We start from the raw sequence: 10,960 nt of genomic DNA, 5'->3' as shown, positions 1-10,960 counted from the left end.
GCCTGGCAGCGTGTGTTCGCGCGGCCCCCTCCGTGGCAGCGTTCCCATCCCGGGATGCTGCTGGGACCCGGGGCACAGGGATTCTCCCCCCCGTCCCTCTGCGGGCGGCTCTAGGGGAGTCCCTCTCCCCGAAGCCTTCCCCGGGGATGCACCCTGGCATCTGCATTCCGAGCCCCGGGTTATCGCTGGCTCCTCAGCGCACAGCAGCAGCTCGGCTCCCCCGCAGGGGGGATCCCCCTGCCCTGCTCCCCCCTGCCCGCCCCCCCAGAGGAAGGGCTCGGTCCGGGGCACCTTCAGGCCTGTGAGCACAGGGATGCCCAGCGATGGGGACGGGGCTTCTGGAACCTTTGGATGACCAGCAAGCAGGTGCCTCCCCTGTCCTGCCCCCAGCGCATGGGACCGTCCTGCAGGATCCGGGAGGTCAGCCACCCCCCTCCCTCCTCAGGCACCCCTACCCCAGCCCCATGGGCACCCAGCACAGGACATCTCCACTTTGCAGCCACCACCCCTGGGCACCTGGGAGGTGCGGGGTCACAAGCCCCGGGTGACAGGGCATTTAGGACCGAGCTACAGGCAGAGGATGAAGGGTTTCTTCCTTCTCTACACATTCCTAATGGCTCCTTTGAGACAAGCCACACGACTCCCCGCTGGGAAGCCTCGCTGAGCTGTAAGTACAGGGCTTTTTATTCGGACTGTTAATCTAAATCCATTGTATCTGGTTGGAAAAGCCCCCGTGTGCAGTACTCCCTGCACTTGCTGCATCCTCACTTGGATGTCTATTAGCATCTTCCTTCCCACTCCCTTAGGTCCCCTCTGCCAGTTAGAATAATTTGAAAGCCTTTAAGAAAAGAAAAATATGTTGTCAAGGGAAACTCTTCTAGCATTTCTTAGAGATATGCTTGATCTGTTTTGATATTTTTTCCTGTCATAAATGCATATATCAAAGATTTTTTTTTCTCCACAAGATAGATGTGAACACCCAACACCCAGCCTCACACTGGGCTTGTGTAATTCTAGTGCTTCTCTCCTTAAAATAGCTTACAACATATTCCAAAATTTATCAGAAAGAGACTGGGTTTATCTGTTCTATTTTACCTATAACTTATGGAAATTCTCCTTTCCTGAAGGGAAATCTTGCAAATTCACATTATTCCAGATGCATTTGTATTCTCTGTCCATTGTGCTTTCAAATAAGACAAAACCCACCCAACCTTCCCCCCAAAAGCTTCTGTTCCCCAGCAGACACCCCTGCAAATGCAAGACAGGCTTTGATAATCCAGCAGAGGAGATTACACCAGGTCTTAGCTCAAACCTCAGATTTGTTCTAAAAGCTGAGCCTAAGCTAGTTGTGAGACAAGTAGGCAAAAGAGTTATAAAACTACTAATTGCTGCTTTAGATTCCTAGATGAAAGCTGCCAGTGGGCAGAAATCATTTGCTCCATTCAGAAGGCAACATCAGAGTGGAGCATCTCAGACAGTTCACGACCCTTTTCATTGCTCTGCTTCCTGTACCCGAGGAAGGGAGGGATCTTCCTTGGGGTGCTAAGGCTCCCAGTGTCCTGACACCCACTTTTTATGAGCTGGGAGCTGGCTCCAAGCTGGCTGTCAGGGTTTGGCACGTCTCACCCAGAGCCGCAGCCGTGTGTGCTGGGGATGGTGGTGCTGAGCCAGAGTCTTGCTTTGGGCTTGTCCTGCCATCCCTGGTAGCCACCCTGGCTGCCCCCTCCCTCAGCCCAGCCCCAAAAACACCTTTCCAGGGATTTTGAGTGACATTTGGTCTGGTATCCTAGAGCTGCTGTGTAGGACAGGTGTGGAGAAGGGCTGAGGATGGGTGTGGGTAAACCGGATCCCACAGATCCACCCACCCCCAGGGCCCCTGTGTGTGCGTTTGGAGCCTGAATGCATGAGCATCCTTCTGGAAGGAACCTGGATTAGTCATCCCCACCCCACAGATGGGCTGTGTGATGTCTTCCCTGGAAAAGCTAATCTGTCACAGAAATTCCAGTTTTTCCCTGAAAAGGAGTATTGACACCCTTTTTTTTTTCCCCCTCCCTTCCTTTTGTCTTAAGCATTCAAGAAGTTGATCCTTCGGTTTTTCCCATTTTGAAAGGCAAGACTACGAGCCCATTAAGCTCTGAGGCTCAGCAGAGCCGTTGCCTCCTTCAGAAGTGTTGTAATGGGAAGTGCTGGCTTTGGTGCAAAGCCTGTGTCTTTAAGGAGCCCTGGCTGGGAGATGCAGCGGAGTTAGCAGATGCCTTTGCCAGGCTATTTCACACAAATCTGGCATTTGCTGCACCCACAGCCCTGCTCAGCTTAAAAACATACCCCTGGGGTTTGTTTCTAACCGTTACTCAGTTACCTGTTCCTTTCCAGTTCTGCTCTGACATCCAGGTTTAGATGTGAAAATGCCCCCCGGGTCCCTCCAGGTCTGACAAACCTTTCACGATCTGTTTCTCAGACACTGGGAAATATGCAGGTCCCTTTTCCTGCTTTGGTATTTGCCCCAGAAACCCCTTGAGATGTCTGGTGAGCAACGCAGGGCTGGGGTGCAGTGAGGTCCATAAAGGAGCTGGGATCCCCCTGGGCAGGGGGGACCCAGCTCAAGTCACTCACCTGGCCTTGTCCCTTGGTGGCTCTTGTCAGGCTGGACCATCCTGTGCAGGCTCTGGTGGCACCTTGGCACCCCTGCAGGGGCTGCTGCAGACTGTCCCTTGGCCCTCCTGCCTGTGGCCTCTGTCCCTGTGTCACTTCAAAAAAGTTTGAAAACTTCAGTGGGTGACAAAAGACAGAGAAAGTGAGAGATTATTTTTTTTTTCCCCTAATAAGCAGCTGGTTGATTTAAACCAGCCTTTGAGATGAGAGACAGGCCAGTCTGGAGGACACAGATGCCTCGGTGACCTCTGCAGCAAAAGCACCACCTACTGCAGAAGCTGTGTTGGTACCAGCAGTGACCCTGAATGTGAGCAGAGCTCAGGGGCAAGTCACACCTAATAGCAGGATTTTTCCAAAGCAGTAAATTCCTCCAAAACACATCATTTCTCAACCAAGAGAGCAAACCCATTGTCCCTTCTGGAGACACCCAACACCCCTGTGCAAGGAGTGGGGGGACCATGTGGGTACAGGGTGGCTCCACGTGTCCCCAGATACTTTAATGGATCAGGTAGGTGGAGAAATCTGATTTTAAGGTGGCACAGGAAGATCAAAAGCCGTTTTACTTGCCTTTGTATTTGAAGCTTCTTGTCAAATGGGTAAACACATTTGAAGCTGTGGAAATGCTTCTTTGTCAGATGGTGTAACTGCTGCTCATTAGAAAATGGAATTTCAGCTGGACAGAAACTTTCTAAATCCTGAAAAATAACAGAAATGAAAACTCTGGTTTTTCTTTCCTTACCAACATACAGAATTTTAACTCAGTCGATGATTCTGAGTCATGTTTTTGTTATGCTTCAACATCATAAAAAGATTAATATTTTACATGACAGGACACACAAGAGGAAACAAAGCAGGCAGATGAATTGTTTTGACACTTCTTCCACTGAAAGTTTCCCTAAAACCAACACCACCTGTGAAAACAGTTTGATTTGGGCAAAACTTTGGCTGCTGGGGTGGCTGCACCATCTAAGGACTTTTTGACAGGTATAATTAGCAACGTAGCCAGTTGGGCTACAAAAAGCTCTTTGGCAGAGTCACTGCCCTGGTGATTTGACAAGATCTGTGTTTCCCCTCTTGGGGGAGGTTTTTTGGGGGTAAATCCCCTTCCTCAGTGCCTTAATGGCTTGTTTGAACAGGGAAAGCTCTATGGATGAGGTGCTGGAGGTGCAGCAGACTCTGCCTTCCTTAGGCCAAGGGAGAAACGTTTGGAGGTTAAAAATCCCAAACCAAACCAACAGCAAGGAAAAGTTTGACCTGGAAAAACTATTGGCTTCTTTCTTTGTGTTGTTTTTTCTTTCCATAGCACTGAAGAGCAACCACCTGAAGCTGTTTCTCTCCCCTCCTCCCTCCCCAGTCCTCATTTCTCTAAAATGCAGACATTCCCCCTCACTGCCCCGGGTGCTCCTGCCCCCAGTTCACCCAGGAGCACCCGGAGCAGGGGGAGCCCTGTGTCCCCTCCATTCCCGCTGTGTCTCACCCGCAGGTGGAACCAGCTCCCGCTCTGCTGATCATGGTCAACAAGACCTTAAATTACTGGGGTCCCGGTTTCGAGGAGGACGTTATCAACATCAACGTGGGGGGGCTGAGGAGGCGCCTCAGCTCCAGCGCCCTCTCCAAGTTCCCCGACACCCGCCTGGGCCGCCTGCTCTCCTGCGACTCGGAGGAGTCCATCCTGCAGCTCTGCGATGACTACGACGTGAGCGCCAGGGAGTTCTACTTCGACCGCAACCCCGGCTTCTTCCTCTACGTCCTCCACTTCTACCAGACCGGGAAGCTGCACGTCATGGAGGAGCTGTGCGTCTTCTCCTTCTGCCAGGAGATCGAGTACTGGGGCATCAACGAGTTCTTCCTGGACTCCTGCTGCAGCTACCGCTACCACGAGCGCAAGCTGGAGAGCAGGCACCACAACTGGGACGAGGAGAGTGAGGTCAGCAGCGTGGACACGTCCCCCGACGAGATCTCGGACATCAACCACGAGCTGCTGCGCTACCGCACCCTGCGCTGCGGCAACCTGCGCAAGCGCCTCTGGCTCACCATGGAGAACCCCGGCTACTCCATCCCCAGCAAACTCTTCAGCTTCGTGTCCATCAGCGTGGTGCTGGTTTCCATCGCCACCATGTGCATCCACAGCATGCCCGAGTACCAGGAGGAGGATGAGAACGGCAACGTGCTCGACGAACCCATCCTGCACAAGCTGGAGTATTTCTGCATCTCCTGGTTCACTTTCGAAGTGTCTTCCCGCCTCCTGCTCTCCCCCAGCCCCAGGAAGTTCTTCAAACACCCGCTGAACCTGATTGACATTGTCTCAGTGTTGCCCTTCTACTTCACCCTGATGGTGGACTTGACTGTGGGCAACGACTCGGAGCTGGGCAACCTGGGCAAGGTGGTGCAGGTGTTTCGGCTCATGAGGATATTCCGGGTGCTGAAGCTGGCTCGGCACTCCACTGGACTGAGGTCCCTGGGGGCCACCTTGAAGGTAAACTGGCTCTCTATCTCCTTATCTACTCCTTTAACCTCTGGGCAAGAAGGAGACCTCTGGTGTGGCCAGGGGATGTGAACATACCCATTCCCAGTGAGCTACTGGCTCTGGGAGGGCATCTGGCAACCTTCCCCGGGTGGTGGGCTGGGCTGTTGGTGTGTCTGCTAAAGCAACCAAGTGTGAGGAGCACTGCATGAATCCTCCTTGTACACACACTTAGAGCGAACAGCAACTCAGCCATCACTTGCAGACGTTGCTTCCTGCAGAGCTGGTGCTTCCAGGAACTCCACCATCCCTGCCCCACGGTGGTGTGCAGGCCCCATTGCACGGCGTTGGGATGGGTGGATGTCCCACCACAAGTGGGTCAGTGCCTAGTTGGGCAGCAGGAGACCTGCTGAGCAGGGACCAGGCCAGCCAGCAAGTATGCCAGCACCAGTGTGTGTGGCTCAGAGCTGGTCCTGTCCCCAGCATGGAAAAAAGGAGACCCTCCCAAGGATGTGCTGCCAACTGGCCACAGGTCAGCATCCAACCCTTGGTGTCTGCCCATCTAGAGATCCTGGTCCAGCTGAGCTGGTACTTGAGTGCTTCTGGATATGATGAGGTTAGGCACATGGTTAACTATAGGAGGCACAAAGAAGCAGTGAAAAAATCAAAGGGTTAGCTGCAGGGCCTGGGACACCCAGCCCAAGGCAGGATCTGTGCCCCCAGCAGAGCCTGGGCCACCAGCAGCTGGGCATCAGCATGTTGGAAAAGCGTGGGGAAAGCAGGGTGTGCCAGGCTGGGGGAAGCTGCCTGCAGGAACACAGGGTCCTCGGGAGGAATAGCTGGCTGAGAAGATGCTGAGACAGTGAAGGACCACGGTCCAGCCATGCCAAGGGGTGGCAGCTCTGCAGCTGTGGTGAGGGCTGGTACCTACCCTCCATAGCATGCCCCAGGGCTGGGTTTTCTCCAGACCCCCTCACCACAGCACCCGCAGCCTCCAGGGGTCAGACCAAGAGCAGCTGTGACCAAAGTCAAAGCATGAGGCTGCCCTGAAATCCTTCCCAGCCTGGTGCTGCAGCCCTGACAGCTCAGCTGTGAGCACAGAGCAGGCACCCTGCCCTGGGTGGCTCTGCTCTCCCCCACTGCCCTCCCTCCTCCATCCCCTTGTGCTGAGGGCCACGTGCCCAAATCTGAGGAGGGTGAGACTGTCCTTTCACCTCCTGTGCTTGCCCAGGAAATCCAGCTTGCTGCAGAGGTCAGTTCAACTCAGCCTTCAATTGTCTCTGATTCTTGACCACCACATCAAGAGAAACCCTAAAGCCAGCCCTCCAGGGTGCAGAGCGACCACATGCAAGGGGGGAGGCCACCAGGGCAGACTTCTCCTCTCCTCGTGGGGTCCCCACATTCAAACTCTGGTCCCCACATTCAAACCAGAAAACTGGATTTTCAAGCCCTGCTCACACAAATACCCCCGTGCTCCCCCCCTTCAAAAGAAAGTGTGCCAGACAACAGCCAGGGCAAGTCATCTTCATAACAGAGCTTCAAATTCAACCAAAGGGATGTTCTCCTCCCATTCAGTGCCTGGCAGGGGCCAGAGCTGCAGCTCCTGGTGCTGCTGCCTCTGAAAGGCCATGGCAGGGATGCTGTGGGTACAGCCACAGCCAGAACACCCCATTTTCCACTGCTGCAGTAGTGGCAAGGCCAGCATGGGGTGTCCTGGTGCCAGCAGGTCTCCCCTGCTGGGGTTGGACCCATTCCCATGGGTGAGCCATGGAGAAAATCAGCACTCACATGTGGTTGAGGATGGGCAGCAGGAAAGGTCTTCTGCCAGCTTCTGCTGTGAAGCAGGACCAGCCCAGCCCTAATCCTGCAAAGCCCATTAAGCATCAAAGTGAGGGGAAAAAGATTCCTAGCATCCTCCAAGCCTGCTGAGAACAAGGTCCATGGGGAGCTTTTTGAAACAAAGATGCTGGAAGTCCTACCTGCATCATACTGACTTCTGAACACTCACCTTGAAAGAGCAATTAGCAAGTGCCAGACTCACAGAACACAAGCTGGTAAGATTGAAATCAAACAGGACAGGTGGGCAGGGCTCCCCGAGCCCTTCCTGGGCTCCATCTAAGTGAACAAGATGCTGCAGCAGGGCAGGGGCTGACGGGCTCATCTGCATCTCATTAAGCAGCAGACGGGATCCAGGACGCTCCAGCCTCTGCTGAGCTGCTGATTCACCCAGTGACGTGCTGGGAAGTGCCTCTTCCCAGGGATTCTGGAGCCAGCTGTGAGCAGGGATGAGCAAAAACACAACTCTGACGCAGCAGCTTGGCGTTGTGATTTACTGGGCACATAAATTACAACGTCTTGTTAATCATAATTTACTTCCTCTTGCAAGAGCATAAAGCAGCAGAGGAGTAAAGGCTGTTAACAGCCAGGAAGCAGGAGCGCTGGCTCTGGCAAGCCAAGCCATTGTTCCCCTGACACAGAAGTGTTAGCAGAGGGATTTCTGCATCAGAAACTCTTGAATGGTCTTCAGATTGCTTGGGGCCTGACCCACGGTCTGGTTAATTTGAGGGGAGGCTTCCCACACATCTCTGCTTTTCCTCCCTGCAGTGCATGACACCTGTGACCACTATCAGAGCTTCCCAGGTGCAGGGCTGGTGCCCATCTCCCACCAGCAGTCAGTGGGTGTTGAGCCCTGAGTAATGTAGGAACCTGCAGGGATCTACAGGAGTTGCTGTCTGTCCCTGTAGAGCCCTGAACACACAAACAGATTGGAAAAGCCAGAGCTGCATGTCTCCAGACCCCAGATGCATCACCCTGCTGTCAGCACCACAGGCCATCTCCGTGCTCAGTTCCCCACACTGGTATGTCCAGCCAGGCTCAAACCAGGCTCTTCCATTTCATTTGTCTTCTGCTGTGCTGGAGGAAAGATGTGCATTCAGCAGGGCAAGGAGCCCAAGCATGACCCATGGCTGTTTGACAGGCAGACCCTCCTGCCACAGCAGGAGCCCAAAGAGACTGCTGTTGGGGTGGCTGCTTTTGCTGCAGCCTTTTATTACCCAGCATCACCTCCCACACGGCTGCCTGCTTGATAAGTCTGCATCCCACCTGAACCTCAGCTAAAACTGAATCCCACCCAAAGCCCAGCTGCAGCTCCCTGCCCCGGGATCAATGAGCAAACCACACATTTTGAGGATGAATGGCTGCTAATAGGTGGGAGCCAGTGCCTGAAGATCAGCTGGGAGATTCCTGGAGCCTCCCCTGTGCCTTGGGCCCTAAACCCACTTGTAAATTAAAGCAGAAGGAGCTACCAAGCTGCCTGACTTCCCCCTAGCCTTTGCCCTCCAACACATCCCAGGCCATAACTGATGCTCTTTAAAAATGTATAAGGTTATTCAGCTCCGCTGCTCCCCAGCTGGGACATACAGACATGCTGTTCAGCTCCAGCCAGGAGTTAGTCTTTCATGGCCAAGTGATACATCCTTGAAACTCGGTGGCTCTGAGCTGTTTGTCCTTCCCAGGGAGCTCCCTTGGAGCTGCTGCAGGGCATTCACAGCTACAGGCAACAGAGGAGGAGGAGGTGGAAATTATTTCCCCTTGGTATTGCTGGCATTAGCTGAGCAGCTTTTGCCAGCAGTCCAAGCAAAGTCTTCTCACTCCCTGCCATGAATCCCCCTCCTTTATGTCTCATTTTGACTGTGGAAGCTCTTTTTCCATGTCTTCTCTTCTTTGCTTTTAGCAGTCCAAGCAAAGTCTTCTCACTCCCTGCTATGAATCCACCTCCTTTATGTCTCATTTTGATTGTGGAAGCTCTTTTTCCATGTCTTCTCCTCTTTGCTTTGCTCAAATGTTGTTCTGTTTAGTCAATATGTGGCCTCCAATAAAACATTATCTGCCTGGTAGGAGAGTGGAAAAAAAAACCCCACTCCACAATCAGGGATCTGCTTTCCTTTCTGCCAGAGATGAAGGGCAAGGTGACAGATCAGGGGGCAGAAGCCCACTGAATCTCCCATGGAGGAGCAGCAAAACCTGAACTGAAATGTAATTGTCTAAGAAACAGCAGTTTCTGCAAGAAAGCTCTGCCCCTGGAACAAGCCCCTCTGCCCTCAGGCCATCCTGCAGACACCACCAGGTGCCCAGCTGGGGATGGCCTCAGGGTGCTTTGGGCTTGTTGGTGTCCTCCAGCTAGCCCTAACACACGTTATTGTCACCAAGAACCTCAGGAGTGGGATCAAGGAGTCCCAGGAGTGGGACCACAGGGGACAGAAACTGGGGCAGGAGGTAGTTTCTGCCTCTCCTGGAGCTGTGTCCCCTGAGGTGTAAGAGCAGAAGCCTCCTGACCTCTGGAGCATCCTGATCCCTCCAAGCCAGGTGTGTAAGGAAGGGTTAAACATCCCCTGGAGCTGAGCCTGCAGCAGAGGGGCACGTCCTCCTGCCAGCACATCACCAGCGTCTCAGGAGAGCACAAATCAAACCTCAGTGAGAGGCTGCCTGTGAGGTGGTTTCTGGGGACCTGCCAAGATGAAAGGAAAATGTGTCTAAATGTTGTTAGCTGGGATCAGGCGGGAGCGAGGGCTGGAGGAGGGATGTAGCCCCTGCCTGGAATCCTGGCTGGGAAGCACTGGTCCCCTTTCCCCTGGCACTGCCTCCCCCTGGCAAGCTGTGGGTGCCAGGGCTGATCTCCTGGCTGCCCCACTCGTTCCAGGTGTAGGTCACCCACACACCCCCCAGCCCATCTCAGCCTGTCCTCGCAGTGGGGTGTCCCAAGGCAGAGATGGATAGAGGCACCAAGACTCCCAACGGGGGCATGCAGGGAGTGCAGGGCTGTATTTGTGCTATGGAATCACAGAATGGTTTGGGTTGGAAGGGACCTTCAAGACCATCCAGTTCCAACCCCCTGCATGGGCAGGGACACCTCCCACCAGCCCAGGCTGCTCCAAGCCCCATCCAACCTGCCCTTCAGCACTGCCAGGGATGGGGCAGCCACAGCTTCTCTGAGCAACCTGTTCCAGTGTCTCAGCAGCCTCATAGTGAAGAGCCTGGTCCCATCACTCCATGCCCTTATAAAAAGCCCCTCCCCAGCTTTCCTGTAGGCCCCTTCAGGTCCTGGAAGGTGTGAGGTCTCCCTGGACCCATGGCTGTGATAGGCGTGGTGGCCCCCACTGACCACTGCTCTGCTTTCCCTTCCAGCACAGCTACCGGGAGGTGGGGATCCTGCTGCTCTACCTGGCCGTGGGGGTCTCTGTCTTCTCTGGTGTGGCCTACACAGCTGAGAAGGAGGAAGACGTTGGCTTCGACACCATCCCAGCCTGCTGGTGGTGGGGCACGGTCAGCATGACCACCGTGGGCTACGGTGACGTGGTGCCTGTCACCGTGGCGGGGAAGCTGGCTGCCTCGGGCTGCATCCTGGGGGGCATCCTGGTGGTGGCATTGCCCATCACCATCATCTTCAACAAGTTCTCCCACTTCTACCGCAAGCAGAAGGCGCTGGAGGCGGCCGTGAGGAACAGCGGGAAGAAGGACGCCGAGGACGCGGAGAGCATCTCCAGCCAGGAGCAAGACTCAGAAGCTCTGAGTGACACCTCCCTGGGCAGAGGCAGCCCCGACCGCCGTGGTCTGACCCCCAGTGCCCACCCTGCACCCTGACCCCGCTGCACCGGGGCTTGGGACCCCTTTCCTCCCTGAAGGGTTCAAGACCAGGTTGGATGGGGCTTGGGGCAACCTGGTCTAGTGGGAGGTGTCCCTGCCTATGGCAGGGGGATTGGGACTAGATGATCATTAAGGTCCCTTTCCAACCCAAACCAGGCTGGGATTGTATGATTCTCTGATGATTTCTCACCACAAGCACAG

At 54.5% G+C, this 10,960-nt stretch overlaps 1 protein-coding gene across 1 annotated transcript; it reads left to right on the top strand.

Annotated features, from left to right (window-relative positions):
• Positions 1-4,162: 4,162 nt before the first annotated feature.
• On the top strand, positions 4,163-10,756 carry KCNS1 (potassium voltage-gated channel, delayed-rectifier, subfamily S, member 1). Its single transcript, XM_009998698.1, has 2 exons — positions 4,163-5,128; positions 10,301-10,756. The coding sequence occupies exons 1-2, from the start codon at positions 4,163-4,165 to the stop codon at positions 10,754-10,756; spliced, it is 1,422 nt and encodes a 473-aa protein (XP_009997000.1).
• The last annotated feature ends 204 nt before the right edge of the window (positions 10,757-10,960 follow it).

Source organism: Chaetura pelagica, unplaced genomic scaffold (assembly GCF_000747805.2).
Source record: "Chaetura pelagica isolate M959 unplaced genomic scaffold, ChaPel_1.0 scaffold275, whole genome shotgun sequence".
NCBI lineage: Eukaryota > Metazoa > Chordata > Aves > Apodiformes > Apodidae > Chaetura > Chaetura pelagica.
The sequence above is the reverse complement of the archived record's forward strand: the minus strand, read 5'-3'. Positions and strand labels throughout refer to the sequence as shown.